This window comes from Maylandia zebra, linkage group LG20, assembly GCF_041146795.1.
Source record: "Maylandia zebra isolate NMK-2024a linkage group LG20, Mzebra_GT3a, whole genome shotgun sequence".
NCBI classification, from domain to species: Eukaryota; Metazoa; Chordata; class Actinopteri; order Cichliformes; family Cichlidae; genus Maylandia; species Maylandia zebra.
In genome coordinates, this window is record NC_135186.1 from 5,546,099 (window position 1) to 5,563,538 (window position 17,440).

At 40.0% G+C, this 17,440-nt stretch overlaps 2 protein-coding genes across 2 annotated transcripts; both read right to left on the minus strand.

The window, feature by feature from the left end:
- Nucleotides 1-3,238: 3,238 nt before the first annotated feature.
- On the minus strand, nt 3,239-4,561 carry sst6.1 (somatostatin family member 6.1). Its single transcript, XM_004554170.4, has 2 exons — nt 4,237-4,561; nt 3,239-3,860 (listed from the first exon to the last, which is right to left on the minus strand). Exons 1-2 carry the CDS (start codon nt 4,339-4,341, stop codon nt 3,633-3,635), a joined length of 333 nt encoding a protein of 110 aa, XP_004554227.1. The 5' UTR covers nt 4,342-4,561; the 3' UTR covers nt 3,239-3,632.
- A 2,348-nt stretch (nt 4,562-6,909) lies between these two features.
- On the minus strand, nt 6,910-9,895 carry srm (spermidine synthase). Its single transcript, XM_004554169.6, has 8 exons — nt 9,697-9,895; nt 9,264-9,384; nt 9,095-9,187; nt 8,854-9,007; nt 8,650-8,733; nt 8,281-8,426; nt 8,011-8,133; nt 6,910-7,906 (listed from the first exon to the last, which is right to left on the minus strand). The coding sequence occupies exons 1-8, from the start codon at nt 9,825-9,827 to the stop codon at nt 7,889-7,891; spliced, it is 870 nt and encodes a 289-aa protein (XP_004554226.1). The 5' UTR covers nt 9,828-9,895; the 3' UTR covers nt 6,910-7,888.
- Between the last annotated feature and the right edge of the window lie 7,545 nt (nt 9,896-17,440).

The following is a 17,440-nucleotide window of genomic DNA, read 5'->3' on the forward strand; positions in this document are numbered from 1 at the left end:
CTGGCATTTAACAGCTTTGGTCAGCCTTATGGATGACCTCATAGCCTTTAATGTGTTCAGTTTAAGAACTGCTTCAGGAGAAAAACAAAATTCCCACAAAACTGATGGGAGTTGTTTCAACCACCAGTCCGCTTTGCAGCAGAACAGTGGAGCACTTCACCCTTTGGAAAAACTGTGTATGTTTAGCCCTTTTTAAAGAACACAGTTACAAAGTGCTTCAAAATGTGAATAATCATTCAAGAGATGTAAATATATCAACATATACCACATCCAAACAAATATAGCAACTTAATACAGAAATGTTAAATTTGGATTGATCACCCAATAAGACCTGTTGCCGTAGATTTTCAGTCCAGTTTGTGGGTAATTTGGCACACTTCAGCTTATTCTCCTGAAAAACGCAGCCAATACCCAAAGAAAAACTTCAGAAAACCTGAATAACCATTGGATTATCAGTGACTACATGAATTTCAGCTGAAGTGATTTGAATTAGCAAATCTTTAGTCCAAAAACACAGATTAATGGGCTGAAAGCACAGGAGCTGTCTCCCGCAGCTGCAGGAAAGAGCGATGGTGAAACCATGTAGTAAATGTGTAGACCATAAATCCCAAACAAGGTGCTGAAATCTGCCAAAAGCCGAATGATTATTTTGATGGGGGTGATTCTACAACCTTTCACAATGAAGCTCAACACAAACATTCAAATTAGGATTTTGTCTCTAATGAAGCAATGAAGTGGAAAATGTGTTTCTTCACTAAATGCCCCAGTTGTTTTCATAGCTTATTGTTAATATGTATTTGGAGCTGTGTATATTTATCTCTCTCTATATATATATTATAATATCACATAAGGTCAACAAGGACTCTGTATGTGTCGATAGTGGGTTCACTTTGATGCTCCTGTGAGGTGTACCAACAATACCTAAAGCTTTGTTATTTTTAAAGAGTGGCGCATGGAGTCACATTTAAATTTGAATTACACAGTTTGGCCCGAGCACTCCTTTCACTCCCTCTTCAGATCAAAAGGAAAGCCAATAAAATGTGTTACTTGCAGGCATCAGCTTTGAAGTTGCTCCTCTGCATGCTCATTTGAGCCCACGGGCATAAAGTCAGGAGCGGACAGCGCCTTTACTGACATCAAATTGTACTGTGTCCATAAACCCAACCCTAGATAATGATTGGCATCTGATATATTTGAAGGAGCAGAAATGTTTTTATGTTTGACATTTTTCCTTCATTCTTCAAACCGATTCTATTCTATTGAAAAACAGAGTCTAGTTTTCTTACAGACTGTAAACCTGCATATTTTTTTTTCCCCTTTCCTTTTTCAAATACAAGAATGCAAGATGCCAGGTGATGACCTGTAATCAAGACAGCTCCCAGGAGCCTTTGCCTATTCAGCATCGTTAAAAGGAGCGACGGAGCAGAGTTCCCAGCGGTTGTAAGAACCGTGTAATTATACAGCTTTGAAATTCACGGAGCGATAACTCACCGTCACGTGGTCCTTTTCAGCAGATTTTATATTGTCTTGTTCAGTTAAAACCTAGGATAGACCGACGAGTCTTTCCTCTCGCGTAGTCTTAAACGCATGCAATAAATGGAGGAAAAAATATCCTCACAATGGCCTTTAATGTTTCATCAGAAGTGTGAATGTTAACTTTGCAGCAGTAAAACAAGCATGATTATGAGTCATTTGGTGCTATTCTTTCTGTGCAGGATGACGAGGAGACACTAACCCAGTTGAGACAGCACCGGAGCTTTGCCTTTCCTCTGAGTGTTCAGGATTTCTGTGGACGGTGGAGTAATGAAATTTAGGAATTGCCGTTTTTCATTTAAGTCTCTCATTTATGTTAGTGAGTGTAAAACTCTGCTAAGCATTGAGCAATAATTACTGCTGGCAGAGAAGTTCAAACGGCCCATTCTCCGTGGGTTAGTTGGGTAAATGTTGTTTTGATCCTTCATATGTACTTTGTGCTGCTAATGTGCCATTTTCTACCAGCCAAGTCTCAAATTTGAATACAGAACCACAGCAACTAAAGTATTCCTCATGCTTACAGTTTATCATTTATGTAACAGACAGCTCGATGTGATCAGCATCAGAGTTTAACAAGTTGGCAAAACTTAAAGGAAAAGCCAGGGCAGTTAATTTTAAAACCCTTGAACGGAACGTAATAATCATCAAAAGGTTCTCCTGTGATTGTTGCATTATTCAGCAGTGCTCTCTTAAACTGTTTGTTTTTGTTGCTCCGTTTTTATGATTGTTCATTTATTCACGTGTGAAAATAAACGGTTCGCTTGAACGGGCGCGAACAGCAGGACATTTCACCTGCATGTCATTTATCACAGGAAATCCATCAGTTCGCTAATAGGGGCCGTGGGCCCGAGTTGGAAGTCGATATTTGATTGCGGCCAGCACCAACTTCACTTTTTCCCTAAATAAGTGGTTAAGAAAAACTCATTTTACGGTGGTTGAGCGTGCCTGAAGGGCTGGAGGGTGTGGAGCAGTTGTAGCAGGACTGATTGAGAACTGGGCAGGCGTGCAGCTGACTGGGAGTCAGAATCAGAGAGAGTATTAGCAGGTTGATGGAGGTCTCGCTTCATTATCTTAACATGCAACCAAAGCCTTTTCTGGGCTTTTTCTATTAAACGCTGAGGTCAGACTGTCATCAGTGCAACATGGTTTTTCTTGCTTATATTGACTTTACGCTCTTTTCATTTATTTCCTTCATTTATTGTTTTTTGTTGATGTGCTTTGACAGCCGTTCTCCTTTTCCCCCCACTTTGCTCATAATATTCTGAAACAGAGTATCATGATTGTGTGAACACGGGAGGAGCTTCTGATTTATATACTTTCCTATTATGCTGACATGTTTAACGATCTGTGATAAGTCACTGAAGCGTCTCCCTCAACCTGTGGTGAGGAATTAATAAGGACTAATACTCAAGCTACTTTGACTTAATTCACTTACGGTATAGTTTTATTTATAGATGAGTAAAAGGCTATTAATTTAAAAATAAAAGGGGGCAGTTTATTCCTTTTTTAATGCTTCATAGTTATAGAAAATCCGGTCTTTGTAGCAGTATTGCTGCCCCTGGTTATTATTGTGTGTATGCCGGTAAAGTAGAAAGACTTAAAAGAAAATAATGTTTGATGTGCTTTTGAAAAAGAAGTTCCGTATCCACAGGGCACAGCTGCGCCTTAATGTTTCTTAGAAAGAAAAATATTCGCACACAGGAAAGCCGTGAAATATTTCGATTATTTTAGTCGCAAAGAAAAATACAGCTACAACACTTTTAAGAAATCTGCCTTTGCATTTGTTTTACAGAAGCAGGAGAAGGAAAATTTGACCTTCAAAAAACAAAAAGTAATTAACTGTTATCACCATTTTAAATATTATATCCATGCTTTATTGTTGACCCTGAAAGAAACTGTTACATACATTGTATACATAAATAGATACATAAATAATTAATATTCAAACAGACACACTGTCTCAGTGAAGTCCATCGATGTTGCATGTGTGACAGGTGTAGATGATATGTATAGCTGAGGTCTACCACAGTTTATGTAGAGCTGGAACAGAAGGAGTACCGGAGGCAGGCGGAGCCGAGTGGGGGTTTTTTTGGGCACTGTTAGCAGGAGGTGAAAGTTTTCCAGAAGAAGTTTTTACAGGGAGCTTTGCGGTCACGCTGGGGAAGCGATAGCCTGTTATACACAGCTCTCTCCTCCAGACGAGACTCCAGCGGCTCCTCAAGCTCCACAGGTGTCGCTTCTCCCGGCAGCATGTTCGTGTCCAGAGCTCCATCCAACAAGCCAGACACCAGCTTTAGGATCAGCTCCTTGCGTTCTTTGCTCAGCTCCTAACCAGGAATCAGAAAGTAGAGATAATATTATCACGGAGGAAAAATCATGGAAGTGTGACTTTAAAACACTTGTCTGTGATGCTCACAGATCATTAATACTTTTCCCATTTTAAATTATATATACTGACAATATTAATCATGTCAGTTAAAAGCAGTTTTAATTCAATTTAAAAAAGCCATTTTTAAATATCTTACTATTTATTTACATAACCACAGATTTTGTTTTATTGTAAGTTACATTTTTGTTTTCAAAATTCGAATCATTCAAACTATTTCCCATGTAGTAACTGGATACATTTATTAATAATTACTCCTCAAAGTAAAAAACAAACAAACATCAAACTAATATGAGCAATACGAACAATCTCCTCACCCTGTTCACATGGATGGGGCTCCTATCCTCCACAGGAAGCACGGCAGCTGCTCTAACGCTGAACACAACCCCCATGAGAGCTGCTAACACCACCAGGAGCTGCATGCTGTGACAGGAGTGCAGGTGACCGACCAGAGCTACAGTCACAGGAGCAGGAGGCTCACAAAGACAGTGTGGCTGTGTGTGTCTGTGTGTGTGTGTCTGAGCAGGAGAGTCTGAGCAGCTCAGACTAGCCGGAGATCCAGAGAAGAACGATGGGAGAGAAAAAAGTGGAGTGCAGTTGGTGGCAGCTGCTCAGAAGATTTGATGTTTCTTCAGCTCTACCTCTAAAGCCCCTCACTCTTTTATACGCCTCTACCCCCTTCGTGTTTGCCACTGACGTAGAGGGTGGTGGGTGTATGACGGAGGGTGGAGGGTGTGTGCGCGTGTGTGGATGTCGTTGGGGGTGTGTAGGAGAGCATGAAAGAGGAGGAGAGATGAAGAGGTCAGGACACAACAAATGGAACCGTTTAAAAGTTAACCTTTTTGACAAATTGTGAGATGGCTTGCGTACATGTGATTCATCGGGAGGAAACATCTGCAGCGCACGACGACGTCAATTGCCCGTTACCAGGTTTTGACATCAACTAATGCGTTCGCAGTTACGATAGACAATCTCAGAGAATACCTGTCAGACAGGTGGACGGACAATTCCACAGCTCATCTAAAGTGTGATACCAACGGATATGCCTGAACCATTTTTAGCACTTAAATAAAGCGGCCACATTTCCCTGTAGCAGGAGTCAAAGTAGATCTAAAAGAGATACAAATTGACCATGAGCCAGCTTATCTTCCACTCCCAACACAGGCCGCTGTTTGGCACCCTACCCCGGGCAAAATCCTATTCCTGTCATATTGCTTCTATATGCCTCTTTGACACCTGCAGATTGCAATTGAACGGTCTGACACTCGCACTGACTCGCCGAAATCTCTTCAGGAAATGCACATCACCAATCTCGTGGAGTTAGCATAGCTGTTAAAAAGGAAGCAGCAGTGTTCAGTAGTTTAGTGCTGATCCATAAGGATCTTGTGGTTATCTTTGCATTAACATGGGCCCCGTGATTTGATGCATGTGGCGTCTCTGAATCGAAAACGAATTAATGTCCTTTGCTTCACAATGGATACCAGACGCACTGCACGACAAATGGATTCTAAAACTGCCACTGAGGTTTTCTACACAATACCATTAACATACATTATAAGTAAAAATTAATTCCTCAACTCTTTACACAGGTTTAACTACTAATCAAGTTTGCTTACATAAAAAGTAATATTTTATAGGTCTAATATAGTGACATAACAAACTTATTTACCAAATAACACCATAAACTGTATTTTATGGCTTAACAAAAAAAAAAAAAAAAAACATTTAATACTATATATATTTAAAATGTGTACGAGGTAAATGTCTCACTGAAGTTAATTATACTTTCTTGTCTGAGATGACCTTGTTTCAAAGTGTGTGAGAATCTGCTGTCAACCTGTGAGACGTTTCATGAAAAAGCACAATTAAGTTGAGTTTACAGGATTCACTGTTTTGCTACTGGCAGGGAACATGCGGCGCTCGTATTCCCGTATGCCTCGTTTGATATGTTCAAATGGATTTCTCATGCTTCCACAACAGTCTCTGGGTTGATTTCTGCAGATCTGAAGCTGGCCCAAAGCAAATCCAAAGATTAGCTGACTGTTAAAAATTGTTGTATTGGCAGTTCAGTGTGTTTGAGGAATATACAGCAACATCAGCTTAAAGGGATCTGCAGATGACACTGCAAGAGACTTCAAACACTTAAGGAACCCCCAGCGACTACTATAGGTGCTCCAAGATTGCATTAATGTGCATTAAAATCTCCATTTTCATTATTACGTGTTGTTGAGTCACCACCTCAACAAGTAACTGAAATAGATGGCTGAGAATTAAGTGACTCACAGATCATATAAGGGTTTTATGCTTTTGTTATCAAACAAACAGGTGAATCTGTACACGTGGAAACAAGCCACCAATTTAGCTGTAGAAGAAATAAATTTTAATGTCAGTCTATTGTATTCCCAAGTTTTGTTCCTGTGGTATGGAGATTAAAACCCAGTCAAATTAAAAATTCATGGCTGTCGCTTCATTGGTGCGAACACAAGCCCATAGAGATGTGCTTCATTTCCTATATTACAGTATTAACACTCACAAGCACAAATTATCTTTATCATCCAGCTATGGGCACAGCTCCTGTGTAAAAGCAGCGTGACAACATAGCAGTGAACTGCAGGTTGGTCCCATTATAATAAAAAATGAAAAAAATATTGGTGAAGACTGAGCTTTTGCACAGTAGTTTGAGTTGACGCAACTGAATGGTAAGTTCCACAGTGACACTTCCCATCATGAAACACTAAACAGCTCAGAGGGTCCGACTGCTTTTTACTCTAATTCAAAGAATTTCAGCAGTATAATTCCAACGCGGAGACTGGCCTAAAACATAAAAGATTCAAGGATGCCACCTGGTGCCTGAATACCAAAGCTGCACGTGTCTCAACACTACACTGCTCCCACAGAACCTGCTCACCATTTGCAGCAAACAGCAGCTTGAAAGCGTGGTTGGAAAATGCAGACCTCGAAAAACAAAACATAACCCAGCCATTGATCCATTAATTTTGCGTTACCAGTTTATTACAGTTCATGATTCTTATAAAAAAGACAAATTCATTCATTCAGATATAACACCATGTCCCAGTAAAGAGTCAAGGTAGCCATAGCTAACAGTAAATCATGTCTTACATTAGCTCAAATCACTGAACTATTACATTTCCATTTAAAGAAACGATCTCACATCCTGCAGTCAGACTCTTACACAGTACAAACAGTACACCCAGTAATCAAGACCCAATACTGCATGCTATAACTGCATAATGAATTCACATGTTAAGACTATTCGTGGACTGGACAGCTCTGGTAACATTTCTAAGTTTGCATGTAATGTGATCTCTTTACAGTATTCGATAACTGACGCTCAAAGCTGAGCCTTAACTAAACCAATTAGGTGCTTTTTTGTTTTGTTTAAAGGGATCTTTTTCCATTTAGCTTCTGAGTAGGAGACCATAAGACTGGTAGGTTATGCGCAACCAGTTTCAGGCACTATAGGGTTTCTGTGTAGTGGACAGTATTCTGAACCATGATTGTGACAAGATATCAAAATAATAAAAGGTCACAAAATAAATGTGCAGTAGAGTATTACATACACCAATCAGACACAATAAAATTGAAGCCACCTGCCAAAGTATTATTCACTTGACCTGTAAATGGTAGAGCGGTTCTTATACTCCATGTAACAATTACACATGTTGTGCTATGTGTAATTTATTGTTTTACAGAAAACAGAATTAAAAACAAAAACAACATTTCAGAATGAGGTTAAGTTTGCTTCACAAAATGCAGATAAGACAATTACATGAAGAACTGAAAGACAACACAAGAGTGTGCAAGACCGGCTCAAAAATCAATATTTTCTCTGAACTGAAAATCTTGGGATGACGTTTAACTACGTAGAGTTCAAGAAGCCATCGAAAAAGGTTGTTTATCCATGTTCTAAGGGTTGGCTGAAGGATGCACATGGCCCTTTGCTGCTGGTCATGCTTCTCTGAGCACCTGTCAGACAAGACACCAGGTGAAATGCAGAAAATACCCCTCGGCATTGTGTGGATTGCACCCCCAAGTGTGGGACAGACTATTAAAATTTGAAACCAACTTACCTTTCTTGCAAACTCTGGGAGAACGAACGACGCTTTGTGAATTTCAGGGTTGTAATATTTAAGGCTCATACTTTCCTTCTCTTCTTTTGACAGTGCTTTCACTGGTTCCCTGAAATTTGTTTCCTAAAAAAAACAAACAAGGCACAAGGATGATCAGGGAGAAACTGTTATGCTATGGAACATTTCTGCATTTTCTTTTTTTTAGGCAATCCAAGAACACTTGGGGAAGTGTGGTGGATGACAAACTGAGAATGACAGTTTAACACCTACAGGATTTTTACTGCAGAGCATGAATCCAATTTGGCCACTGGGATAAGTTGGAATGGTGCTGTAGGCGTAGTCCACCACAGGGAATAGGGTTTTGCAGAAGGTCTGCATCTCCTTTATCAGCTCCAAATGGAGCCACTGACACTCGCCTGTCAGTTACAAAAGCAAGAGGCGGGGAGAGGGGAGGAGAAAAAAAAAAAAAAAAAAAAAAAGTGTTACTTTCCCATCTTTTGGCATTACTCAATCTGAAGGGAACAACTCAACAGAAAGTAATCCATTCACTAACTGAATAACAGTAACATCTTCAGCAGACTCAAAATGTTACTTATTAGCCAGCTTTTAATGCACAAGTCCAGTGAAATATAAACTTACCCTGGGAACAAATAATTCCGCCACTTCTCAATGCTGCCTTCATCAGCTGGTAGTAAGACTCCTTGAACAAGCTCTCAGCAGGTCCTGAAATAACAATTAAAGAGATTCTAATTGAGACTGCCTCGTTAAAGCGTGTCCCGTATTTGTGTTGTTTGATTAGTTCTTTGGACACACAAGGATTGTGGGACTTTAAGCAGCACCTACCCACTGGGTCTGATGAATCTGTTATTATTATGTCAAAGGCGTCCTGATTCTGCTTCATGAATTCAAAGCCATCACCAATGTGGAGGGTGAGCTTGGGACTGAAAAACCCTTTGGCCATCCCTGGCAGGAACTTCTTTGACACATTAATCACATCCTAAAGAGAAGACAACATAAAAATGTCATCAAAGGCAGCAGAGAGGACAATCCCTACATCATAAATTAACAGAGTTGTTGCTCCTACCTCGTCTATCTCACAAAGAACCGCTGATTCCACCAGCGGATGCTTCACCACTTCCCTTAGCACACCCCCGTCTCCGCCACCAATGATGAGCACCTGTGAAAATGCAAATATAACCGTCACAGCTGGAAATATCCCGAATGTACTGTTGTTTCACATTTACGAGAAATACCTTCTTAGGACAAGGATGGCTACACAGGGGAAGGTTTGCAATCATTTCCTGATAGGCAAACTCATCCCTCTCTGTGCACTGGATCACTCCATCCAGCACCAGCACATTTCCGTAGGTTTTGCTGGAAAGTAGCATTACAGCACAGCATGAGGCAACAGGATCACTTTTACATAAGAGCTTCCGTAGGATTCAGATGTGTAACCACATGCTTAGTACCATTAAACAAATACATGTACCGCGACTTAAATGAATCTAGCGTTACCCTTAAAGTTTACACTAAAGTTTCAATGACATGCAAATCACGAGCCAAGCTTAAAAAACGTATCTTTCAACCATCTGGGGAAATAAATCATGCTCTAGGTTGCTCATTCAGTGCGAGCACAGCTAACAGCTAGCAGCGTTAGCTAAGTGAAGTTAGCCTCACTGTTCTCACCTCTTGAAAACCATAACATCTTGAAATTTGGATTTCTTGTGGTAGAGGACCTCCTCTACTTGGAGACTCATTGCTTGCCCTGGCCATAGCGTACAAGACTCTGTAAACCATCCATCTTTAATGTGGTCCATGACAGCTGCCTACCGTGTTTGGAAGCGTGGCAGTGAAGAGTGACGACAAACACATTGCCTAACCGCGAGACTTGACGCCCTCTTCTTAAAGCGAATGGGAGGGCGCTGACGTAGCTGGGTCTTCACGACGCTAACCAATTGCGTGGCAGGTTCTCTCGTATAGTTTGTTTGACTTCACATCGGCCGCACGGCCCACGAGCTGAGCAGCCCACGTGAAGCGCAACCAAGTTGGCGTGTGAACACACCCGTGAGTTTGGACACCAGGGTGCGGGAGACAAGTGTATGCCTGTTTGATAGTTTCAAGGAAATTTAACAGTCAGTTGATATGTTCTTCCAGGGGCGGATCTTGAAGGGTGGCATGGGGTGGTATGTGCCACCCTAAAATGATCTCTTACACCCAGGGCTGGACTGGGACAAAAAATCGGCCCGGGCATTTTGACTAGAGCCCGGCCCACCAGGATAAAGATTGAAAATGTGACGTCATTCAGGGGTAAAACCGCAAAGGATTCTGGGAACTTGTGGCAAGAGGTACTAGCGATAAAAAGAAACCCAAAAAATGCCAAGAAGCTGTTGTATTATTAACTGCAATAGCTGGTCGCATGACAGCCATGGAAAGCCGACGGGTAAAGAGATCGGTTTTTTTTTATCGGATTACGTAGTTGAAGAGAAATTTTTTAAGCCATGTTTCCGAAGTAAGAGCCGACGGATGGTCTGGATATACCAAATATAACGTCCCAGAACACTCCAGCTCACATGTTAGTCTGCTCCAAGCATTCCCACAAAGATCAGAGTTTTGTAGTAGTTAATACGTCCTTTTTCTTAACATAATTGGTGATATAGGTTACAAGTCTGGCGCTGAACAGAAATGGTCGCGCTATGCTCCTTTATTTATTGTGCATAAATAGTGAATTGTCCTGACACAATATTGCGTTTCGCTTCTGTTATTATGGTACATTGACAAAAACATATACTTTTATTCACAGGATAAAACTGTTGTTTTGTATCACTAATTGTCCAGTGCGATTACAGCATACAATATTATTGTCACTGCTACATTTCTGTAATGCTACCAGAAATTATTTCCACTACTAATTAATTACCGTTGAGCTCAAAGGTCCTATTAATAAACGGTTAACGAATGTGTATTTATGACGACGATTTGTGAGACTGGTAAACTTACCTTTGTTCGTACGATGGTCTTTTAGAGCTGGGCGATAGAACGATAACGATATGTATCGCGATATAACTTTTACTCGATAGAGAAATTAAGCTATCGCGATAGACCTCGCCGCTCTTGTCCTCAAAAAAAAAAGAAAAAAAAAAAGGTCAGCCAATCCAAATTGAGTAGCGCAGAGCCGAACAAATCACAGCCGCAGCGTCACGTCGCGTGACTTGTTACGTACAGCACAAGTGCCAAGCCGCACGTGTGTTTGTTTGGGAAGCAGCCAGCGGGTAATGGAGGAAATGAGTGTGCCGACTAGAAAAATCAACCGAGCGTGACCGAAGAGAAAACAGATGATGGTTCCAATGCCGGAGAGATTGTCGAACGGAAGAGCCATAGAAGTTCCGTAGTGTGAAGGTATTTCGGCTATTTCAAGTCTGACAAAAAACAGAGTAGCGTGCACTGTAAATTGTGCCGAAAGCAAGTCTGGAAATACAATAAACTGGTGCATGCGTCACACTGTGCGCCACGTTATTGTTTCGGTGAAATGAATTTCTACAATACTGTTACTGTTAATTCTACTCTCTGCAGTGTTTAAATGCTTACATATACACATAGTTACTGTCCGTCCACACATACGACTCGGTTCTGCTTCTATGCCCCAGCTTTGTTTACTTTTTCCCACCGAGGCTTCTAGACTTCTGATTGGCCAACATTTCTGCACGGTTAGGAATCTAGCTCCACCTGCTGCTTTGGCATGTTCATAGCAGCGTTTTCCTTCATTTCTCCCTTTATGTGTGGACGGGATTATTTTTAAAAACGAAAACGGAAAATCGCCGTTTTCAAAAATACCCGTGTACGTGTGGACGTAGCCTCAGTCTCTGACTGGAAGCGCTAATTCGTCATTCGGCTTTTGTCAGACTAAACTAACTGTTAAAACTGTTTGAAAAGCTAAGCTATACAACAAGGAGAGATTGAGAATTTCCTTTTAGTTCTCAGTTTATTTGATATTGACAAAAGTTAGTCAGTTTTGTCTGTTCTTCTGTAAAACAAACTAAGATTTATTTTTAGAATTTATATTTTGTTTCTAAGTGGAACTGACAATTTAGTCTGTTTCGTTTGTTCTATTTTGAAACTTAAACGCTTTAGCGGCTGCCTTTTGTGTAGTTTGCAATATTTGCCTTTATTTATCTGAAAAAGTCTCATGTTCCTTAAGTACATCTACCCTGTTGAACTTATTATGGGAAATAAATATTTAAATAAAAACAAGCTGCTGATTATTTCACATTTTACTTGTGAGCAACGGCACATTTAAATCTTACAAATATAGTTATTTGGCTTATATCGTGATAGATATCGTTATCGCCTGAAATGAAAAAAACATATCGTGATATGAAAAAATCTCATATCGCCCAGCTCTATGGTCTTTCGTTCTACACGGTGCATTTCAAGGTCCTGTACCCATCCGTCGGTAAACTGTACCTGGGCTTGTTGCAGTGACCTGAAGTTACTAAACTTCATGAGTGTATGCACTCACTCCAAGAACCGTATAATTATAAATATGAGCGTGGTGAAAGTTGGGCAGCACGCTAACGTCTTTTGTCCCTCTGTGTGCTCGTAAGGGTCTGACCCTTTCACTCCTTTGATTTTTCCTCGTATCTTTTCTTTGTCTTTTCGTCGAGTCTGTCTTTGTACGGACCGGCATTGTTCTCCTTTTGTTCTGTACATTCCTTTTTTGTGCGGCAAAGAAAAAACAAGAAGGTATTGGAACCGGAGAATGAATGTTTTGCGGTGCTGCAAACGCTTGCATTTGATGCGGTACTTGGATTGTTTTGCCACGAGTTCCCGGCATGCAATGCGCGAAAATCACGTGATTGCTAAACAGGGGGGAGGGCGCATCCGGCCTCCTCGGCTGTAATTGGTCCAGCCCAGAGTCGATCATGACCAATTGGCCAATCCAACACCTTTCATTATATATACCCTTCCTAAAAAAAAATCAAAAAAAATCCATCGGCCCATAAAAACAAAAAATCGCCAGCGGCCCACCGATGGCCAGTCCAGCTATGCTTACACCCCTAGTGCCACCCTAGTTTTGTGTATGACAGTGTTGTTTATTAAAATAAGATTAATAAGAACATTTAACAGTGAAGATACATTCTAAAACTCCTTTGAATGAGCGTGCGTGAAAAAAAAGTAGTACTCCACCCAAAACCTTTTGCGCAAATGCAAAAGTGGTCAAAGGTCTGCGTTTGGTTCATTTCTGCCTGTAAAACGAAACACTGTAAAGTAATAACTGTGCTCTGAAGCTTTTTTCCATCTAACTTTCAGATTGTGTCAGTCAAACATTACAGAGAAAAAACTTGTCTTAGCCAAGATTCAATTCACTCATATTCTAATTGTGACAGAGCTAACTTCACACAAATGACTGCATAAAATAAGAATAAAACAACAATAACAAACAACTCTAAACACTGTTCACTCTCTTGGGAAACTGCCTCTAAACTTTGGCAGTTACATGAACTTAGTTATATAAACAAGACATTGAAGGCTTAACAGCCAACACAACCACATTGGCTGTCTTGTGACAAATAGTGGTTGAAGGAAAGGGGTGCTGACCAAGTTGGTAACCAGCATGAGGAGGAGGTGGCAAGCCATTGCAGCTGTTTATGGTTCTTCCACATGCAACAGAGGCCCCTGTTTGTTCAATCAATAAATTGTTAAATTGTCAGTGTGTCTTGTTTCGACTGTTTCGACTGTAATCATCCAATTCGGCACAGACGAAACAAGGTGTTTGACATTCACAGAGAAAATATGGAATTTTTTCATAGGCGCAACCCACAAATGAAATTTTCCTTACAAAGGTGGCACCGTTTAAGGAAAAATAAAAACCTGGTTTCCAATGGTATAAGATTTATTGTAAAGAAGCATCTTTACAATAGAGTAATAATTGACCAAACATGAATTTTGTTACTTTTTGTGTTAAGTTTAGATCTTCTGTCCTGCTGGGTTGAAGATGCCTGTGTTAAAATCTATGTTTTAGAATTTGTAGCCTCGTTGTAGCAACGCCCACCTTTTAGAGTATGGTTCACTGTCATGCAAAGACATACAAGAAATATTTATTTCCTTTTATTGTTTTTTTTCTTTCAAACTTAGACTTTAGTACAGAAGACATACTGCACAAGAGCACCAAAGCTTAAACAGTAAATTTACATCATGTTTATTTATATATCAACATACCTGCATATGACCGGCTGACTATGGAAACTTGTGTCTGACGCAGAATTTGTATTTTTATTTATTTATTTATTTAATTTGCTGTGACTGAACAAAAACTGGTCAGTTTGGAGGTATTTTTCTTAGTAAGTCTCAGACCAACCCAAACCCTAATCCTAACCCCAATCTAACCCGAAATGATGGTAGTTACTTACTTGGATTAATTTCAAAAGCATTTGAGTTTAAAACAGTAAAACGATTGTCTCAGACTGAAATGTCAATATCTGATGTCAATATTCCAGTTTGACATCAGAACGGCCACTCTAAATGGACTGTGAGGACAGATCTCAGCTGTTATACTGCACAAGGCAACAGTGCACTCTTAGTCTGTTTACATTAGGCTCAGTATCTTCACGACAGAGTGTTATACCCAAAGGCAAAAGTTAGCTGAGCACACAATTCAAACTTGTCTAGGTAAGCCAAGAAAATTTACAAAAAAGTTCAAAGCTAAATAAAAAAAAAGGCACCTCAATGGCTGCTGGCAGAAAAATGGAAATCTAATCCTCATACTCTAATCCTCAAACACAAACCTGAAATTCACACAGGCAGAGGCGCTTTATTTAGTTTCCTGTGAAAGTATGTTTGTATCTGTTTAAACAAGAACCTGTCATTGTCAACAGAAAGTAAAATATGCTAAAGGGGAGCAAACAATTCAAACTTGAAGGGGCAAGCAACGAAAAATGAAAGCTAAGATCACAATCATATTAAAGTTTGTAACCTTAAGTCCATGTGATCCAAAGGTGCAGCGCAAACATATTGCTTGCAGTCTGTTACCAATAAAGCATTTTTAATGGTGCAGGCCAACTAAAACACAGCTAATAGGACAAGACATAGTACTAGATGTCGTATCAAAGCCTGCTGTTAGTGAAACATAAGATTCATTGTGCTGAAAATGAAAAACAGCAGTTATTTTATTATTTATTTTTTCCGTTTGGGCCATGTGAATTTTTACTTGACTCTCAATGTAAAGCTTGGGACCGTCAGTCAGACATTAATGAAAGGCCCCCTTGCGTCAAATTTGACATCTTCTCGCAATCATTTGTAACTAAGTTTTTTGTGACAAGCACAGAATCTGTAAAGGCTCACTGGCCATTTCATTAGGCACACCTTGGTACTATGAAGCTGGATCCTCTTTTGCTTTCAGAGCTGCTTTCTTTGCAGCGCAGATTCAACCATGCTTGGAAATATTACTCTGAGATTAATCTTCCATTCCACATCATCCCACAGGTCCTTTCTTGGACTGAGATCCTGTGATTTGAGTACAATGAACTAAGTGTCATGTTCAAGAAAGTAGTTCGAGCTTTGGAACATAGTGTGTTATCCTGCTGGAAGAAGACATGAGAAGATGGCTATACTGTGGGGTGGACAGCTTCTACTAAGGGCCCAAAGTCTGCCAATAAAATATCCTTCACACCATTACACCACCTCTAACTCACCACTCACCAATTTTTGAAACTCAGAACAACCCATCTGACTCCAACAACCACGCCATGTTCAGAGTTACATATCATCTTTCTTCCTGATGCTCAGTCTGAGCTTCAGCAGGTTCTTTTGACTTTGTCTACATGGCATGTTATTGGTTGATTAGATATATTAGATGGATGTAGATATTATATTCTTTTCCCAGTGTTTCTCTACATAGTGTTGGCCCTAATGTTTGTTATTTCCAGAGGTTAAAATAAGCACTAAGTCAGCAAACAAGTTAAGTGTGCTGACCTTAATTCATGTTATAAACCCAAATTTTCCGTGCCACGCAACAGTAATGGGACTGTTTACTGCAATATTTACATTTTGTAAAACTTGTAAAACAACTTTAATGAAGTCAAATTTATATGTTGAGGAGTCGTGGAACAGTTTATTGAAATAAATGCAAACCTCCATGGAAATACAGAATACAAGGCATAAACAGAGTCTGGGCAATTCTAACAATCTTGAAAGTCAATATTTGTTATGACCACCTTTATTCTTTTAGTAAGTAAGTAAGTAAGTAAAATTTATTTATATAGCACTTTTTAAGACCAAAACGCTGTTACAAAGTGCTTCACATGAAGACATGTCAAACAAACAATATACAGCCTTTTTTACAGCCTGATCTTAGGCAGCTGTCTTGTAATTTGTTTAAGTAGTCTTCAGGAATTGTTCTCCAGGCTTCTTGAAGGACATTCAAAGCTCTTCTTTGGATGTTGGCTGCTTTTGTTGCATTCTTTGTCAAGATGATCCACACTGCTTCAATGACGTTAGGGCCTGGGCTCCGTGGAGGCCAATCCATGACTAATAGTGTTTCACTGTCTATTAGGGCTGCCACGATTAGTCGACTAGTCACGATTACTTTGACTATTAAAATCGTCAACGACTAATTTAATAGTCGACGCGTCGTTTGAGGCTTTGTAAGATCCCAAAAGACGCAGGAATAAGTAGTAGGATTTAAGAGTGTAATAACGGACTGAAACAGAAGATGGCAGCACTGCATGTACAAGGATGCCAGCTGCCGTTAAACCCCGAAGAAGAAGAAGCTGTGTCCCAGAATTCATAGCGCGGCCCAGCTCAGTTATCAACAATGGCGGCAGCTAGTTAGTTTTAATATTACTCTTATTATTCTTTCTGGGTCACAAAATAAACGATTAACATATTTTCAGGCGAGAATGTAGCTGTGTAAACCTCAAATATCGGCTCAGTTTATCAAGACATCACATATATTCAAAAGTGCTCCGACGTTTTCGGAGACGTCTGTTACCCACCAGCTAGCTCGATAGCTAGCCGGGGGCAAGGCTCACTAGAGCCGGTGAGAACACCGGACTCCCAGCAAGTCATTTTCAAACCCACCGCCGTCTTTCGCTACTCAGGTTAAACATTATATATAAGTCACTTAGATAACTTAAAAATGTTATTGTTTGGCTTTTTTTTAGTATTTTATTGGTTCCTGATTAAATCGGTTTGGCTAAGATTAAAGTTAGAGTTTTTACACAGCTGAATAAACGTCAAGCAGATTAAACTCCATCGAAACAATCTGCAAGTGTCATTAAAATTTAATAAACTCTCATCTTGTCTTTATTTTTAGTTAGCACATACCTTAAGCACTTAAAGCTGTAAGCTAATGATAGTTATATAAGAGCAGATGCATGCTGGTGCAATAAGCTGTATGTTTTACATCCAATGGATGCATGATCTGATTAGTCGA

Excerpts from the sequence above, each read along its gene's own strand:
- sst6.1 (XM_004554170.4), bottom strand. The coding sequence starts at position 4,341 with ATGCAGCTCCTGGTGGTGTTAGCAGCTCTCATGGGGGTTGTGTTCAGC. Across the intron at positions 3,861-4,236 it reads GCCCCATCCATGTGAACAGG|GAGCTGAGCAAAGAACGCAA; the intron begins GTGAGGAGATTG and ends ATTCCTGGTTAG.
- srm (XM_004554169.6), bottom strand. The coding sequence starts at position 9,827 with ATGGACCACATTAAAGATGGATGGTTTACAGAGTCTTGTACGCTATGG. Across the intron at positions 8,427-8,649 it reads CGGAATTATTTGTTCCCAGG|GCGAGTGTCAGTGGCTCCAT; the intron begins GTAAGTTTATAT and ends TGTAACTGACAG. Across the intron at positions 8,134-8,280 it reads TGCTCTGCAGTAAAAATCCT|GAAACAAATTTCAGGGAACC; the intron begins GTAGGTGTTAAA and ends TGTTTTTTTTAG.